At 46.1% G+C, this 17,007-nt stretch overlaps 3 protein-coding genes across 3 annotated transcripts; 2 read left to right on the top strand and 1 right to left on the bottom strand.

Annotated features, from left to right (window-relative positions):
- Nucleotides 1-24: 24 nt before the first annotated feature.
- On the top strand, nt 25-13,464 carry Nxf1 (nuclear RNA export factor 1). The gene is made up of 21 exons (XM_028777426.1): nt 25-175; nt 5,066-5,249; nt 5,444-5,597; nt 6,285-6,368; nt 6,448-6,552; nt 6,674-6,754; nt 6,838-6,907; nt 7,020-7,108; nt 7,223-7,330; nt 7,649-7,758; nt 9,544-9,580; nt 9,807-9,875; nt 9,955-10,010; nt 10,127-10,234; nt 10,334-10,392; nt 10,485-10,600; nt 10,725-10,767; nt 11,323-11,395; nt 11,734-11,916; nt 12,861-12,921; nt 13,128-13,464. Exons 1-21 carry the CDS (start codon nt 148-150, stop codon nt 13,164-13,166), a joined length of 1,857 nt encoding a protein of 618 aa, XP_028633259.1. The 5' UTR covers nt 25-147; the 3' UTR covers nt 13,167-13,464.
- A 95-nt stretch (nt 13,465-13,559) lies between these two features.
- Tmem223 (transmembrane protein 223) lies at nt 13,560-14,982 on the top strand. The gene is made up of 2 exons (XM_028777428.1): nt 13,560-13,873; nt 14,563-14,982. Exons 1-2 carry the CDS (start codon nt 13,567-13,569, stop codon nt 14,853-14,855), a joined length of 600 nt encoding a protein of 199 aa, XP_028633261.1. The 5' UTR covers nt 13,560-13,566; the 3' UTR covers nt 14,856-14,982.
- Nucleotides 14,983-15,045: 63 nt separating this feature from the next.
- On the bottom strand, nt 15,046-17,001 carry Tmem179b (transmembrane protein 179B). The gene is made up of 5 exons (XM_028777427.1): nt 16,884-17,001; nt 16,076-16,263; nt 15,821-15,955; nt 15,579-15,657; nt 15,046-15,381 (listed from the first exon to the last, which is right to left on the bottom strand). The coding sequence occupies exons 1-5, from the start codon at nt 16,977-16,979 to the stop codon at nt 15,220-15,222; spliced, it is 660 nt and encodes a 219-aa protein (XP_028633260.1). The 5' UTR covers nt 16,980-17,001; the 3' UTR covers nt 15,046-15,219.
- Nucleotides 17,002-17,007: the final 6 nt, after the last annotated feature.

Genomic DNA, 17,007 nt, shown 5'->3' with positions numbered 1-17,007 from the left:
GGGGACGTCGGCGGCGCGCGACGTGCTTCGCCGGATAAATGCGGTGGCGCCGGTCGTAGGAGAGCTTCTGTCCTGAGCGCCAAGGCGTCTGGGCGTTTGGTGGCGTCAGGTTCTGCGCCTGAGCCCGCCCCTGTACCTGCCTGTGCCATGGCGGACGAAGGGAAGTCATACAACGGTTAGCGCTGGGCCTCGGGCCGGGAGGCGACGCGGTGGGTCGGGGTGGGCGGCCCTGGCCTAGGCCTCAGCCCGGGGGCGGGAGGCCGCGAGGAGCCCTACGTCCGTAGGTAGCGGTGGCCGCGCGGGCAAGGGGCTCGGGGCGCCGCGGGACCCGGGGGCTCCAGAGTCGCCCGGATTCTGGCGTTGGAGGACCTGTGGCTCAGGGGTGGGGTGACAAGATTCCTTTCAACTTTGAGGGTGTTTGATGCCTGTCAGTTCAGTTTGGCGGCCCGACTCTTCCTTTAAATGTGAGTCAGTAGTCACTTGGTCGTGGGCTACCCTGGTGCCCTATTTTTTTTTTTTTTTTATAAATACGATCAATCTGTTCCTTCGGCTTGCTGCTGATTGTTTACCAGTTTTCTAGTCCGAACACCTACCCTGACTTGTTAATTCATTGTGGTGGGTAGGACAGTATGACAGCTGAGGTTTGAATCAGGAGTTGGCTGTGCTAACCCCGAGTGAGTTAAACTTTCAGGCCTTGTTTTCCACCTCTTTCATGTGGGTACCTGTCTTCCAAGTGTGGGTGCGTGTGCCTGTGTGTGTGTGTATGAGATCATTTCTGTCAAGTGCCTGGAACACAGTATTGGAGTAGGGATTTTTCAGTGAACCGTAGTTGCACTGTCTCATAATGTATTCCTTTTTATTAGGGTCATTTGGTGAGGATCATTGTTTAGAGGATGCTAGATATTAGGTAGATTCCTTTGAAAGTTATGAACCTTTTTTGTGTTTGTGTGGTACTGATGATTTATCCAGGACTGAAAAATCGTGGGCAAGTTTTCTCTACCCAATGAACCTTTATTTTAATTCAAATATAATTACTTGATCTTCCTCCAGCCACTCCCATGTCCCTCCTCTTGCAACCTGCCGAGTCCACTTAGTGTTGCCTCTATGTGTTTGTTTGTAAAGCTTACCATTTGGGATTGGATAACCATTTAGGGAGTTCATCTCCAGGGAAGGCTAATTCTCCCTTCTAGGGTCAGCCTTAGTACCCCAGGCTGGTGTCAGCCAGTCTTCCTGTGTCAGCTTCGCAAGTTCAGTATTGCAGCCAGGTGTGTGCCACTATGCCTGTCTCATGGACTTTTACACATTTTACTTTTTTTGTTTTTGGACCTGGGGTTGAACTCAAGGCCTGGCAAAAGCTAAATAAATAGAACCAAGTGTAGTAGTACACTGTTTAAGGGAAGAAGATCAAGGTCATCCTCCACTACACACATAGTATACCAGGCCTTCTGTTCTCCAATAGAGCTATATTCCAATTCCTTGTTATTGTTTTGAAATGGTTCACCAAAGTGCCCAGACTGACTTGAAGTTTCAAATTCTGCCTCAGACTCAGTCTGGGTGAGGGGTGTGTGTGTGTGTGTGTGTGTGTGTGTGTGAAGGATAGGCAAGCACTTTGTCATCTGAGCTGTATCCTTAGCCCTCCTTTTATTTATTCTATCTACATATATGCAGACCACACACTAAGAGAAATAGGGTCTCAATCCCAGTCTGGCCTTGAACTCTGTAGTTCCTTAAACAGTATACTACTACACTTGGCTTTTATTTATTATTTATTTATTTATTTATTGAAACAGTGTCTCAATGTGTAGTTCTGACTGTTCTACAACTCCACGGAGTAGACCAGGCTGGCCTTCAAAATTCAGAAGTTCTCTGCCTGCCACTATCTGGGGTTAAAGATGTGGGCCACTATGTTTGGCTTCTTTCCCTTTTTAAGACAGGTTCTTAGCTGATCTGGAACTTGAAATTCTCCTGCTTCAAACACTGGTTATGTTGAAGAACATTCCAGGACCCTAATGTGGAACCTGCACCAGACCCTGAATCTAGAAGTCCCATAAGATGCAGGCTATTTTTGCCCAAAGAAACTAGCATTTCCCAAATTCAGAGTTCAGGAGATGGTAGTCTTTAGAAGACTTGAAATATATCATATTTGTAAGAATTTTTTATTTTTTTGAGATAGAATCTCATGTAGCCCAGGATGGCTTTGAACTCTTGTGTAATTGAAGCCTCCACTTACCATTTGCCAGGATTGCAGGTATTGGCCACAACATCTGGCTCTGTGCCCATCAGTTGTACATACAACAAAAGAAATTGCAAGTGGCAGATTTCAGGTGCTTTTCAGGAGTCTGGTTAGTTTTTGGGGTTGCTTACACTTCCACATTTTATTTTTCTCTGTAGGAACTGGTTTCTGGGTGTTTTTGTTTTTCTTTAAATTTTAAGTCTTTTGGCAATTTTATACATATACACAATGTATTGTGATTGTCTTTACCTTTCATTACTCTTTTTTATTTTTACTTATTTATTTTGTTTAGTTAATTATCTTATTTAGTGTGTTAGTGCTCTAATGCATGTACACCTGCATGCCAGAAGGGGGCATCAGATTCCTTTATAGATAGTATGAACCACTATGGGTGCTGGGAATTGAACTCAGTACCTAAACTGGGTGCTCTAAACTGTTGAGCCATCTCTCCAGCCCTACTCTTTCTTTTTAAGGGTTTATTTTTTTCTGTGTCTTGAGTATTTTGCCTGTGTATATATTTGTGTATCATGTGTGTATCTGGTGCCTGCAGAGGCCAGAAGAAGGCATTGGATTCTCTGGAATTAACTACAAAGGCTACTTCCATACAGACACCAGAGCCCTGGCCAAAGGAAAGATCTCTTTATAGGACATCAACATCAGGAACAAGTCATTAGGAAACCTAGGAATGTTGAAAAATAAAAGGGTCAAGAGTATATTCATGGAGACTCATTGCTTAAGAACTCTTTCCAGAATACCAGCTTTGATTCCAGCACCTACAATATAGTACATAGCTGTGAGCAAGCTACTATGGGTGCTGGAAGTCAATTCTGGGTCCTCTAGAAGAGCAGCAAGTACTCTAATCACTGTGCGATCTCTCCAGCCTCTAACCTACTGAGTTTAGTTAAGTTGCTCATATGAGCTAGTGGGGAGACTCTCCCTTTCTGCCTTTTAAACTTTGTTTTGTTTTAAGACAAGATCTCATGTAGCCTGGGTTGATTTTAAATTCAGGGTATAGCTATAAATGACCTTGAAATCCTGATTCTCCTGCTATCCACCAACTGCTGGTATTAAAACCATGGATTACTATATTAAAATGAAAAATGCTCTTTTTGTTGCTTGTTTATTTTGAGGAGATACTGGGGATGAAAGCCAGGTCATGGGCTAGAGAGTTGGCTCAGCGGTTAAGAGCACCAACTGCTCATCCAGAAGTCCTGAGTTCAATTCCTGGCAACCACATGGTAGCTCACAACCATCTGTAATGGGATCTGATGCCTTCTTCTGGTGTGTCTGAAGAGAGCAGTGATGTACTCATATACATAAAATAAATGAATAAATGAATAAATAAATCATAAAAAAAAATAGCCAGGTCATTGACCATGCTAGGCAAGCATTCTACTACTGAACTATGATTTTTATTTTATGTGTATAAGTGTTTGGCCTGCTTGTATGTCTGTGCACCGTGTAAGTGCCTAGGGTACCTGTTGAGGCCTCTGGAATGAAATTGCAGACAGTTATGCATTATAGTGGGTGCTAGGAATCAAAGCTGGTCCTGTAGAAGAGCAGCTAGTTTTCTTTAAAACACTCTGCCTAGCCCAATCCCAGGCTTCTTGGAAGCTGATGGGAGCAGATGTGGAGACCCACATCCAAGGTGGAGCTCAGGGAACCCTGAGGAACAGAGGAAGAATTATAGGAGGAAGAGAGGAAGAATTGTAGGGGTCAGAAGGGTTGAGGACAACAGGAAAATTCAGCCCACAAAATCAACTAAGCAGGCTCCTAGAGGCTCACAGAGACTAAAGTGGCAATCACAGAGCCTACATGGGTCTGTACTAGATCCTCTGCCTGTATGCTGTAGTGTTTAGCTCAGGGTTTTTATAGGACTGCTATTGGAGTGGGGGTGTCTGACTCTTTTTGCCTGTTCTTAGGAGGCTTGTAAGGTTACCTCCTCCTGGGTTACCTCATCCAGCCTTGATATGAGAGGTTGTGTCTAGTCTCGTTGCATCTTGTTATGCTGTACATCTTGTTATTACCATGTTCAGTTGATAACACTGAGATACCTGCTCCTTTCTGAAGGGAAACAGAGAAACAGTGGATCTGAGGGAAGAAGGGAGTTGGTTGGGGGAAGACTGGGAAAAGTAGAGGGAGGAGAGGTTCCAGTCAGGATGTATTGTGTAAGAAAAGAATAAATAGCCGGGCAGTGGTGGCGCACACCTTTAATCCCAGCACTTGGGAGGCAGAGACAGGCGGATTTCTGAGTTCGAGGCCAGCCTGGTCTACAGAGTGAGTTCCAGGACAGCCAGGGCTATACAGAGAAACCCTGTCTCGAAAATCAATCAATCAATCAATCAATCAATCAATCTTTAAAAGGAAAAGAAAAAAGTCACCTTGCGGGGGGTGGTGGCTCATGCCTTTAATCCCAGCATCTGGAGAAACAGAGGCAGAAACAGGTGGATTTCTGAGTTGAAGGCCAACCTGGTCTACAAGTTAAGTCTACAATAGTCATAGCTACACAGAGAAATCCTGTGGTGGTGGTGGTGGTGGTGGTGGTGGTGGTGGTGGTGGTGGTGGTGTAAGTCATTTCTCCAGCTCCCTCAGGTACATTCTTGACCCTTTTATTTTCCAATATCCCTATAGTTTTCCAAAAACTTGTTCACGATGTTGATGTCCTAGAGAATGTTCTGGCTAGGGCATAGGCATCTCTTTGGAGGAAGCCTTTGTTGTTAATATTTGTTTTCTTTTTTTCAAGAGTACAGAGTACAAGAAACTGGTGGTCACACTAAGTTAACTAAGACTACTCATGCATTTACTAATTTTTGTGTCTGTTTCCAACTCTAGGGCATGATGACCATGTTAGTTTCCCTCAAAGAAGAAAGAAAGGCCGGAGGCCTTTCCGATGGAAGTGTGGTGAGGGGAATGGTAGGTCTGGAAGAGGTGGTTCTGGTATACAGTCTTCCCAGTTTCAGGAAGATGATGGAGATGTGGCAAAGAATAATCCCCAGGATGGCCCCGGAGTCAGATAGTAAGTGACTAATTGGTCAGCTTTGAATAGTGACCCACTGAATTATGTAGCCCTGTTACTTATTGTCTTTGTCATGTCTCATCTCACCTTGTAAAGTAATACTTGACAGAACCAATTTAGTAGCTGTAATTTCACTAGCAGGACAGGTTCATCTTCCCTAGTGTTTATGGAAATTTAATTCTGCTCCCCAACAGCAACCCCTATACCAACCGGCCTAACCGTCGGAGAGATACTTGGCATGATCGAGATCGAATTCATATTACTGTACGAAGAGACAGAGCTCCTCCAGAAAGAGGAGGTGCTGGCACCAGTCAAGATGGGACCACCAAGAACTGGTTCAAGATTACAGTGAGTACTTGGAAGAGTAGGTGATTCAGGAAACAGGACTGCACTCAGTGAAAGTGTTTTGACACCTGTCTCTAACCCTTCAAATCCATTTTCTCTTAACATTTACTGGACAGTGAAGTATCATATTAATCCATTATCAAGATAATCCATTCTTTCTTTGAATGGGTGTCTTAGAACAGAGTTAAGGAACGGAGTTAAGGAGGATAGGCAAGATAACATGTGGAAGGGGAATCCGATAAGTGTGGTCAGGACGTAGAGTAACAGAGTGACTCTAGGAGACTATGGAGTCTCTAGGGGGCAAGTATAATATCTTGGGACTTTTAGAATTAATACATCTGATATATGGCCATGTTGTCTGAGCCATCTTTCCAGGAGTAATAAGTGTATAGAAAGGAGTTTAAGGAGTCTTTGTATATCAAGTGGAAACTATACATCTTCCTTTTTTTAGGAGAAAAAACAGCTATTTTAGGATAGAAGGGCTCTTCCAGCCTCATGCATGTAAGCGTGCTTCCTATCTCTGAAACCTCATGCATGCAAGTGCCCTCTATCACTCAGCCTCATCCATGCTATGTTAAGCATGCTTTCTGATGAAGCACTAGAAATATTTTCAATCTTGGCAGAAAATACAAAAAGAGAACTGAAATATGCTGCCTTGGTTACATGTGTACCCTTCTCTCTCACTTCCAGATTCCTTATGGCAGAAAGTATGACAAAATGTGGCTTCTGAGCATGATTCAGAGCAAGTGCAGTGTCCCCTTCAACCCCATTGAGGTAAGGCAAAGTCAAACTTGAAAGCCTATGGTAGGGCCTATATAGACTTCAAATCTAATGTTCTTTGTTTTTCTTCCAGTTTCACTATGAAAGTACACGGGCCCAGTTTTTTGTGGAAGATGCCAGTACTGCTTCTGCATTAAAGGCTGTTAACCATAAGATTCAGGATCGAGAAAACAGAAGGGTATGTGAACAAAGGGCCTGGCATGACATAGTTGGCACTAATGCACTAAAAGGAACCAAGTCTTAGTGCTGGTGATTAGGCTTCCCTCAAGTATACTCTTGCCTTTCCATCTTCTCTTCAGATAACTATCCTCATCAACTCTTCTGCTCCACCCTTCATTGTACAGAATGAACTGAAGCCCGAACAAGTAGAGCAGCTCAAGGTAAGGCTGGCTCAAGTGACATGGTCCAGCAGACTTTAAATCTTCATCAGTGACCACTAAACCCTTTGTCTTCCTTCCTCTAGCTGATCATGAGCAAACGATACGATGGCTCCCAGCAAGCACTTGACCTCAAGGGCCTCCGCTCAGACCCAGGTATGGCTGACAGCAATGGTCCTTACTAAATGGAGAGGAGGAGCAGTTGGTCTTTATAACACTGGTATGGGCAGGCCCTCTTAAGACTTCCTTTTGTTTCTGCTTGCTAAAGATTTGGTGGCTCAGAACATCGATGTTGTTCTAAACCGCAGAAGCTGTATGGCAGCTGCCCTGAGGATCATTGAAGAGAACATTCCTGAGGTGAAGCTTCTTTTTTTTTTTTTTTTGCACTAGAAAGCAGAGTAAGATGGGTAGGATAGGCTGAGGGACAGATTTGCCTCATGGTAACACATCTAAACTTTGTTCTGTTCACAGCTATTGTCTTTGAACTTGAGCAACAACAGGCTATACAAGCTGGATGATATGTCCAGCATTGTACAGAAGGCGCCAAACCTAAAGACCCTAAATCTCTCAGGAAATGAAGTAAGACTGATACCTAGTGGTGCTTTTGTTCTTAATAGTTACCGATTATGAATGGGTGGAGGTCAGACCATATTGGAAGTTGGTTCTTTCCTTCCAGTGTGGGTTCCTGGGCTGGAACTTGGGTTGTGATGCTTTCAAGGCAAGAGCTTCTGCCCACTGAGCCATCACACTGATTCCTGGCTGTATTTCTATGGTAGTTGAGGGCAAGAGTTTTGCTGGCCATGGTGGGAAGCAAGGAAGAAAACTTAGGTAGTATTTGGAAGTGTGGAGATCCAGCTGGTCTGTTTCCTCCCTTTTACCCTCCCCTCATTTTCACAGTTGAAGTCTGAGTGGGAATTAGACAAAATAAAAGGGCTGAAGCTGGAAGAGCTGTGGCTTGACAGAAACCCCATGTGTGACACCTTCAGAGACCAGTCCACCTATATCAGGTCAGTTGTAGCCTCTGTCTCCCCTCCTGGGGACATTCACCCCCTGGGAGGCTGAGCTAATGCACCCTGACCAGTGCCCGTCTACAGGAGAACATGCAGCCCTGAGCTGGAACCACCTGTCCTTTGGGAGGAGGATCACGTACTCCTTTCTGCCTGTCTATGTCTTCTAGCTTTATCCCAGATCTCCACTCCTTTCTTCTCACCTGACTACTGTTCTCTGGTTCTCTGGCCTTTCTCCTTCCTTCTTGAGCACAGCCTTTTCTAGAATCTACCTACCTGTTATTCCAGGAAGGGCACCTCCCTTTTCTGTTATGATGTGGAGGTGTCTTATATATGTCCTACCTGTGTGTTTGTCTTCGGACAAAAGCCTGGTGTACTCAGGCTGAGAAAAGCCCTCTCTTACTGAGACTAGGTACTGAGATGGGCCTGCTTTCCTTTGTTCTTTGATGGTCCCTCTTTCCATTGTACCAAGAGGGACTCTCTTTTCATGATCTACTTAGCCAAGGCTGTGGCCTGGTCCTTCCTGTCCATGCTGAGGTTGATGCCTCTTGGAAGCTGGTACCATGCTAGTGGTCTCTCTTGCCCAGTGCTGTGAACTGGGCCCTTCCTGGAGAAGAAACCTGGGTTCCCTAAGATGAGACCAAAGCCGGGGCCCCGCCAGCAGGCGAAGGGATCCCAAGGCAAATGCTGGGCGTGGAGGCCACAGGGGCATCTGCTACCAAGGAGACAGAGAAATGACCCTGTCAGGGGCATGGCCCCTCTCTCACTCGCACACCTCACATCACCCTGCTTGGCCCCCGGAGGATGGCTGGTTAGCCAAAGACGGGTAAGATTCCTCAGGGAAGGAACAACCTAAGACAGGCACAGTCGCAGGGGGGCCATCAGGAGAAAACTTGGGGGCCAACTGAGGTGGGGCACAGACCCTCACCCCCCCAACTCGGCAGAGGCCTAAACCCTCATGTCTTCTGAGGGAGGTCACCTGGCCCCATGGCTGCTTTATACCTCCCACGCCCAGCGCAGATGGGGACCCAGGAAGCAGACAGAGACCTGGCCAACAGCAACTGCAAACCATTCATTATAGGATATATTCTCCATGTCTACCTTGGGACTACAGGGAAGAGGCAGCTGAAGGAAAGGGCTGTATCAGGAGGTCTTTCTTTCTCCCATTCTTTTCTGAATACCTCTGCCTTCAGATCTGTCCCTGTTGCTTTGCTTCCTCTTTGTCTCTCCATCTCTCTTGTCCTTGCCCTACCTTTCTCCATTTCTCTTCTCCTTTCCCTTGGTCTCTTTTCTTTCTTCCTTTCTTCTTGAGCCCTGTCTTGTTCATCTCCTTGCCCCAACATCCTGTGCCATACTTGTGGTGTATTCTGGTCTTGGCGAAGGCCAGACCTGGCAGAACTGGTGGATACCTGGTGAGGCAGCGGAGCCCCTGGGCTCCCACCCCATTCCCTCCTCCCGGGGCTGCACAGGTGAGTAGGTGGAAGGTAAGGGGGGCAAGATGGGGAAGGCAGCCCTAGGCTTAAAGCTTGGGCTGAAAGTGTCCTCCTGTGGCACTCGGGATTAGGCAGCGAGATGACAGAGCCAGCCTTCAAGGCAATTCAGAAGGGGTGCCCCTGGTGAGGAGGGGAATGGGTGTTCTTGTCCCCAAGTTTAAGCTGGGGAGAAGTGGGCAATGAGCAGGATGGGATGGGCTGTTCCTCGGGTTTTTGGTGTATTTGCTCCTAGAGCAGCCCAGGAGGCATGATGGCTCTGAAGCGTCACTCACTTCTGTCCCGTTCTTGACAGCGCCATTCGCGAACGATTTCCCAAGTTATTACGCCTGGTAAGTCTTAACACTTTGCTCTCAATAACAAGGACAACCAAGGTCTTGCCTCTATTTTGTGACCACCAGTGGGGGTGTGTACAGTGGTAATCATCATCCTAGAAATGCCTGTGGACCAAGTTTATATAGGATCCCTGCACACTCCGTGCCTTTTAGCTTTTCTTTATACTCACAGATCCAGTCTTGCTTCTGTTTCTCATGTGACGTTCACTTTTTTCCCCCACAGGATGGCCATGAGCTACCCCCTCCAATTGCCTTTGATGTCGAAGCCCCTACAATGTTACCACCCTGCAAGGTCAGAATTGGGGTTAGAATTAGAACTGTGAGTGGGAAGCATACTGGTCCTGTGATCTTAATGTCTTGTTTAATTTTAGGGAAGCTATTTTGGAACAGAGAACCTAAAGAGTCTAGTCCTGCACTTCTTGCAGCAGTGAGTATCCCAGGAGCCCTTAGTGCTGGGGATAATGACTAGCCAGTGCATTCTTACTGCTGTGTCCTTTTGGTTTCAGACACAGAATTCAGACTCTTCTTTAACTTTCCTTACAGGTACTATGCAATTTATGACTCAGGAGACCGCCAGGGTCTCTTGGATGCCTACCATGATGGCGCCTGTTGCTCACTAAGCATTCCTTCCAACCCTCAGAACCCTGTCCGGTAAGTGTCACATGTCCGAACCTATCCAGAACCATGGGATTCTTTGGAAGATACAGGCCACTGTTCTGACCACCACCATCATTCCCTCTTATTTTCCAGAAACAACTTAGGTGAATACTTCAAAGACAGCAGAAATGTGAAGAAGCTTAAAGATCCCAGTAAGTATGTTGTGTGAGCAATCAAAATGGGAAACAATCAGTAGCCAGTGTGGATGTGCCCTAACCTTGGTTTCTCTTCCTTCTGCTTGCAGCCCTGCGGTTCCGGCTATTAAAGCATACACGTCTTAATGTTGTTGCCTTCCTCAATGAGTTACCCAAAACTCAACATGACATTAACTCTTTTGTGGTAGATATAAGTGCCCAAACAGTAAGTACATGTTTTCTCCTAACAGAAGCCCAGAAATGGGGTGGATAATGGGTTCAGCATTCACTGAGGAGGCTCAAGCTCTGGTTGGGAACCTACATTGCTTCTGGTGCTTTTTCTCTTTCAGAGCACATTGCTGTGTTTTTCTGTCAATGGAGTCTTCAAGGAAGGTAAGAATTTTTAGTTCTGAACTTTTCTCAGTATCTTTAGTTTCCCTTTTCTTCTCTGACTTCCTTCCTATTTTGCCCAGTCCATCTTGGTTTGGCCTTAAAACTCTTCTACCTGTCTTATCTGCAGTATGACAAAAGCCTGGGGACTAGAACAGTGTAGGTTGTAAGAGTCAAGCAGAGGTCTCCATTTCCATCCCCGTGTTAATTCTGTGAGTCTGAGAAAGTTGCAGTACCTTTGACCCTTGCCTTCTTTCTGTTTTGTTAAATGATTTCATAATACTCTTGCACAGTGGTACTTCAGGAAGTAAGATGACTTTGCCAGGCCATAGGCTAACACTTTCTAAGCTGTTTCACCTCCTATAGCACACAGGAATTTCTGTTACTATCCTCCCTGATCTGTCCCTTTATCCCACCTTTGTTCACTTATGACCAAATAACTATCCTCACCTGGCCAAGTGCGGGCTCTTTGTATCTTTGAACCATAATGTGAGTGATAATTGTAAAGACGAAGCTGGAGCGATCGTAAGGAGCCCTTGCTGCTCATTCTCATTGCAGTGGATGGGAAGTGTCGAGATTCTTTACGTGCTTTCACAAGAACGTTCATTGCTGTTCCTGCCAGCAATTCAGGGTAAGTACTCAGCTTAACAGTTTGGGTATTATCTTCAGTCCCAGGATAGAAGTATGATAGTTGGCAGGTAGAGATAACTCCTCAGGTAGTTTTCAGACTTGCAGAAAAGCAGTAGAAGTTTAGGAAGTGAATAACAACTATCAGTATGTTAGGAAGTGAATATATAATTCTAGTGTGTTTGGAAGATAATCTTCCTAAATACCTAGTCTATAATTGAGAATAAATGATAAAAGGTAACATGGGAGGGGCATGTGGATATTAATCAGATCTGAGAACACAGACAATGTAGAAAGATGAGGTTATTTGTCTATTTATTTAAGATGTCTTTTGTCCCCAAGGCTATGTATTGTAAATGATGAATTATTTGTGCGGAATGCCAGCCCTGAAGAAATCCAAAGAGCCTTCGCCATGCCTGCACCCACACCTTCCTCCAGCCCAGTACCCACGCTCTCCCCAGAACAGCAGGAAATGTTGCAAGCATTTTCTACCCAGTCTGGCATGAACCTCGAGTGGTCTCAGAAGTGAGTGCTGAGCATGGATAGGACCAAGGGGAAACAGATGGCCTGACAGTGAATTACAGTGCTTTAATAGAAAGATTCCTACTAAAAATTCTGCATAGATTATTTTTTAAAATTTAAAGCACGAATGAAGAATTAGTTTTCCGTCCTCCTCTTCCCCAAGCAAAATTACAGATTAAACCTAGACTCCACATATGCTACACAGTCAGTCTACCACTGAACCCTTTTCAGGTGGTTGTTTTGAAACGTGGTCTCCCTATGTCCTTGTCTGGCCTTGAACTTACAGAGCTCTGCCTGCCTCTTCCTCCAAAGTGCTATGATTAAAGACATGAGCCATTAGACCTAGCCACCAAGTTTTGTTTGTTTGTTTATTTGGTTTGTTTTTTTAGAGTTTTTGTTTTGTCATTCATCTTGAGACAGGGTCTCACTAAGTTGTCAAAACTGGGCTTGAGCTCTTAACCAAGTCCTAGATTGAGTGAGCTTTGGCACCCAAGGGAACTGGGACTGTAGGTGCACACCTAGTTCCACAGTCTTTATATGTGGTTCTGCAACTTTTGTTGTGAGCAGGGTCTCACTTTGTGCCTTGGCTGCTTGGAAGTCACAGTGTCGCCCAAGTTTGCCTCAGGCTCAGAGAGATGCCCATGTGCTTTCAGCCTCTCCAGAGTGATAGGATTAAAGGTCTGAAGTGTCTTGCCCAGCTGGAGCTTAGTTTTTAAACCGTGTAAATCCTTCCTTCCCTACCAGTGTAAAACTACATTGATCATTTTTTTGGTGGACATTTTGACTGTTTAATGTTTGATTTGTACAAGTGGTGCAACAGTGTGTAAACTGAATGAAAAACATTGATGACTTTCCCCATGGGTTGGATTCTGGAGTGGCATTTAGTGATCAGAGTGACTGACTGAATTTTGGTTCTAATGCAGCTTCCTATTTTAATCATACTCCAGGTGCCTTCAAGACAATAACTGGGACTACACCAGATCTGCTCAGGCCTTCACTCACCTCAAGGTAAAGTATGGATCAGATGAAGGCTGGGTATGGTGATGCTTGCCTTTAATCTAGCATTTGGAAGGCAGAGGTAGGCAGATCTCTCTGAGTTTGAGGCTAGCCTGGTCAACATAGTGCCAGGACAGCCAGGGGATCACAGGAGCTGGGCAGGGAAGGTGGGAGAGAGGTCACCTGGCTCTACTTATATAAATGTTATCTTTCTGCAGGCCAAGGGAGAGATTCCAGAAGTAGCGTTTATGAAATGATCACAAGAAAAATCCCCTTGTAAATAGTCCTTGGATAATATTGTCTGGCTGTCATCTGCCGTCTCCTGTCCAGCCTGAGGCCACCCTGTAACTGTGACTGAGAAGGAAGGGCTGCTTCATCCTTCTCACCTACCTTCTGGAAGACTTAGAGAAGACTTCCAGAAGATTGAGCCTCATGGTGCCAGGAAGCCAAAGCTTACTTTGTAGAGCTGACACTAAACTACCCGAAGGACTTAGGTGCTCTGTGTACTTAACCCCAGGATTCCCTTTACTTTTTAAGATAAAGAGTGATATTGTAGTTTGTGTCCCATTCCTGGCTTGTTTCCCTCAATGCAGGAGGGGTGGGAAAGTGCGTCGTGTGTAGTAGGAAGTCCCGCCCCGGATACGGAAGTGCTCCGCCATGGCGGCTTCTCTGTTGCCGCGGTGGGTCAGGCAGCTATTGTCCGTGCTGCGATCCCAAAATGTGCACCGGTTTTTGCAAAACAGGGTCCCGCGGGATGTGCTGCTTTTCGAGCACGAACGGGGCCGCTTCTTTGCCATCCTTGGACTGTTTTGTGCTGGTCAGGGCATCTTCTGGACCTCCTTGGCTATTGCAGCCTTGTCCAGACCTCCGATCCAAGCACCTGCGGAGGCTCCCAAACGGGGCTACCTGGACCTGCACTCTGCACTCTGGCGCTACGGGCTAGCTGTTGGTTGCGGCACGATGGGTAAGCGCTTGGGCTCCAGATTGCTGTGGGACTCTGAGCACAACGCTCACTCAGCTAAAAGGGGTTTCCAAAAAAGTAAGTGGGACACCCAATATGGGTGTGGTGTAACTAAGTCCCTGAATGCCTTGCACCCTCACCCTGCATACAGTAGGCCAAGATCTATCTGCCCCTCACACTAGCAGGCTTTTGAAGCCATGGACGCATTTTCTCCCTTTAACAATAGAGCTGGCCATCTATAAAAATGTCGTTGGGCTGGTAACATGGCTCAGCTTGGTTTCTAAGAGTGCTTGCCCAGGATGCGTGAGGCCTAGGGTTTAGCCCCCAACAGTGCATAGACATATATGGTGGCATCCAGATGTAATCTTAGCATTTGGACAGTAGGAGATCACAAATTAAAAGCTATTGAACATATAGCAAGCTTGTAGCCAGCATGGAATAATGGACCATGTCTTTTTTGTTTTTTCAAGACTTGGTTTCTCCGTGTAGCTCTGGCTGCCCTGGAACTCATTCAGTAGACCAGGGTGGCTCAGAGATCCAACTGCTTCTGCTTCCCTGGTGCACCACCACTGCCTAACTACCTTCTTTTTATTTATTTATATATATTTGCTCAAAGTTGTTACTTCCATTACACTAATCTGACTCTAAAGAGGGTCTATATAACCTTTTACCCCCATTTTGCTTCCCTGCAGGAGCCTTGGTCCTTGGTGCTGGTCTCCTCTACTCACTTCGATCTGTGCGGTCAGTCATGCTCCTTGCAGGAGGGCAGCAAGTGACATTGACCACTTATGCCCCCTTTGGCTTGGGTACCCGTTTCACAGTTCCCTTGAACCAAATTTCCTGCATGGCCCACAGAGGTGAAGTTCCTGCTATGCTGCCTCTGAAGGTCAAAGGCCGGCGCTTCTACTTCCTTTTGGACAAAGCTGGACATTTTCCCAACACTCAACTCTTTGATAACACTGTGGGTGCCTACCGGAGCCTGTGAGAAATGGCTTACCCTTTTCAGATGATGCAAACCCTTAGGGAGGAGGAGACCACCGGGGCAATGACAAGGTGCCCAGAATTCACTAGTAGTCAATAAATTTCTCCCAGAAGGCTTGATATATCCCTAATTAAGCCATCATTCTGTCCTCTCTCCCATCTATTTGTTTAACATCAAGAAATCAATACCATGATGAAGATAAGTAATATATTATTTTGGTACAAAAAGTTAAGGAAAAAAAAGCAGGAATGTTTCCCTTCTGTAGCGAAAACTGAGGTTTCCTATATAAACAGGGCTGTACAGAGACAAGAGGATTAAAAGCACTTGGGCATGGAGGTTCTGGTGGAAGAAAGCACTTGAGTATTCTTCAGGATTGAGACTGGCGTTGCCCAACAAGGGCATCGGTCTCAGAGCTCCACTCTGGGTCACTCCTCTCCTGGGGCTGGTATGGTGTGGCTTTAAATTTGCACTGCATGACCTGGAGCATCAAGGCCAGACACCATAATATCAGATTCACCCAAGAAGAGGTCTGTGAGAGAGAACAGGAGTATGAGGAGGGAAGCCATCTCCAATCCAGTCCTACCCATACAACATTGTGTGATCAGACTAAGGTGACAAGCCCCATAGCTACTTTGAGCTTGTGGCTGAAGTACAGCCAAGCACATATTACATGGTGAACACTCTTAAGCTACAGTCGCTTAATCTTAGCATATCCCTTTGTCTCACTTCAGCATTGTGTAGGTTGGAGTAAAACTGCACAGCACTTCCTGGAGGTGTCCATGAGATTTTCTGGGCTTCAGAGCAGCTGTGAGGTTAAAGAAAGAAGTTGTGAGAAAGGAAACATGCTCTAAGCACATTTGTGTCCTTAGAGATAAGGGCAAGGGAAAGGGATAAAGTGGGAACTTAAATGACCTGTTCCCTACAGAGGGAAGACAGTCCCTATCAGGCTTCCCTCCCTCTCCCATTACCTAGTTGTATGGTTCAAGGAGATGATGGAATTGCAGAAAGAATTGGTGCCAAATCGAAGTATACAGGCAGACACTAAGATCAGGAAGATGGCTATAGCTGAGATGGCCAAAGCAATTCGGAGCCCTATAGAACCTCTGAGGAAGAGAAAACAAGCTTTGTGGCTGAGGTGGGACTCGTCTCATCTCGGCCCCTTATCATCAGTAAGGCAATCACCTGTGGGCATCTCAGCCCCTTATCATCAGTAAGGCAATCACCTGTGGGAGTCTTCGATGCAGCTGCTGTAGACCCAGAAGAAGAGAAGCAGAAGGCAGTACAGTGCCAGGATGCCTGAGGCCCCAGCTACAAAGTAGCAGAGGGAAGGGGCTGAGGGACATAACAAGGCCAGAGAGGAGCCATTGAGTGCAGCCACACCATACAAGGGACAGCTACCACCAAAGGAGCCCTGTGGAGAGAAGCTGTTAAGTCCATTTAAGTTCAGTACCCGGAGATGCAAGTTCCCTTCAGATGTAAGAACTAGTTCATAAGTTTAGGTGAAAGAGGGAGACAGATGGATCTGCTGGGAACAATCTCAGGGCCCAGAAGGATCAGAATTCAAAGGGTTATAAATCACAAGTTTTACCCTTTCCTATGAGCAGAAATTCTACAGTAGATCCTGACTTTGTACGTCCTTTAACAAGCTCTCCTAATCTATGAAAGTAGGTGTCTTAGACTCATATAGTGATTCAAAGTACTCTATCACCCAGCAGTAAAGACTCAAATGTGCATAGTTGTATTAATTCCTCATTTCACACATCGTGTTACAGCCATGCGGCACCATCATCATCTCTGCTACACTATGTTTTGGTGGTGTTTTTTTTTTTCCACAAACGTTTCTATTATTGAATGGATGCCGAGACGACCTGTGTGTCTCAAAACCCTAGTAGCTTATGACGCTGGACTGGAAGTTTGTCCCGTTCTTTTGGGGAAGAAACAACTTTGGAACGTTCTAGCCCCTAGACATCGCGGCCAGCCCCCTACGCAAGCCTGCTGGACCCCAAGGCCGGCCCGCCCCCGCAGCCGCACCTGGGTCCGGGTCAATGTCGCAGCCGCCACAGCCCCGCACAGGAAGGCAGCAGCGAAGAGCACGAGCTCAACTCGCTGCAGCCAGGGCAGCGCCATGGCGCCCAGGCCACCAGGAAGCCAATCG

This window comes from Grammomys surdaster, unplaced genomic scaffold (genome assembly GCF_004785775.1).
Source record: "Grammomys surdaster isolate TR1022 unplaced genomic scaffold, NIH_TR_1.0 310, whole genome shotgun sequence".
NCBI classification, from domain to species: domain Eukaryota; kingdom Metazoa; phylum Chordata; class Mammalia; order Rodentia; family Muridae; genus Grammomys; species Grammomys surdaster.
Note: the sequence above shows the minus strand (reverse complement) of the source record. Positions and strands in the feature narration are given on the sequence as shown.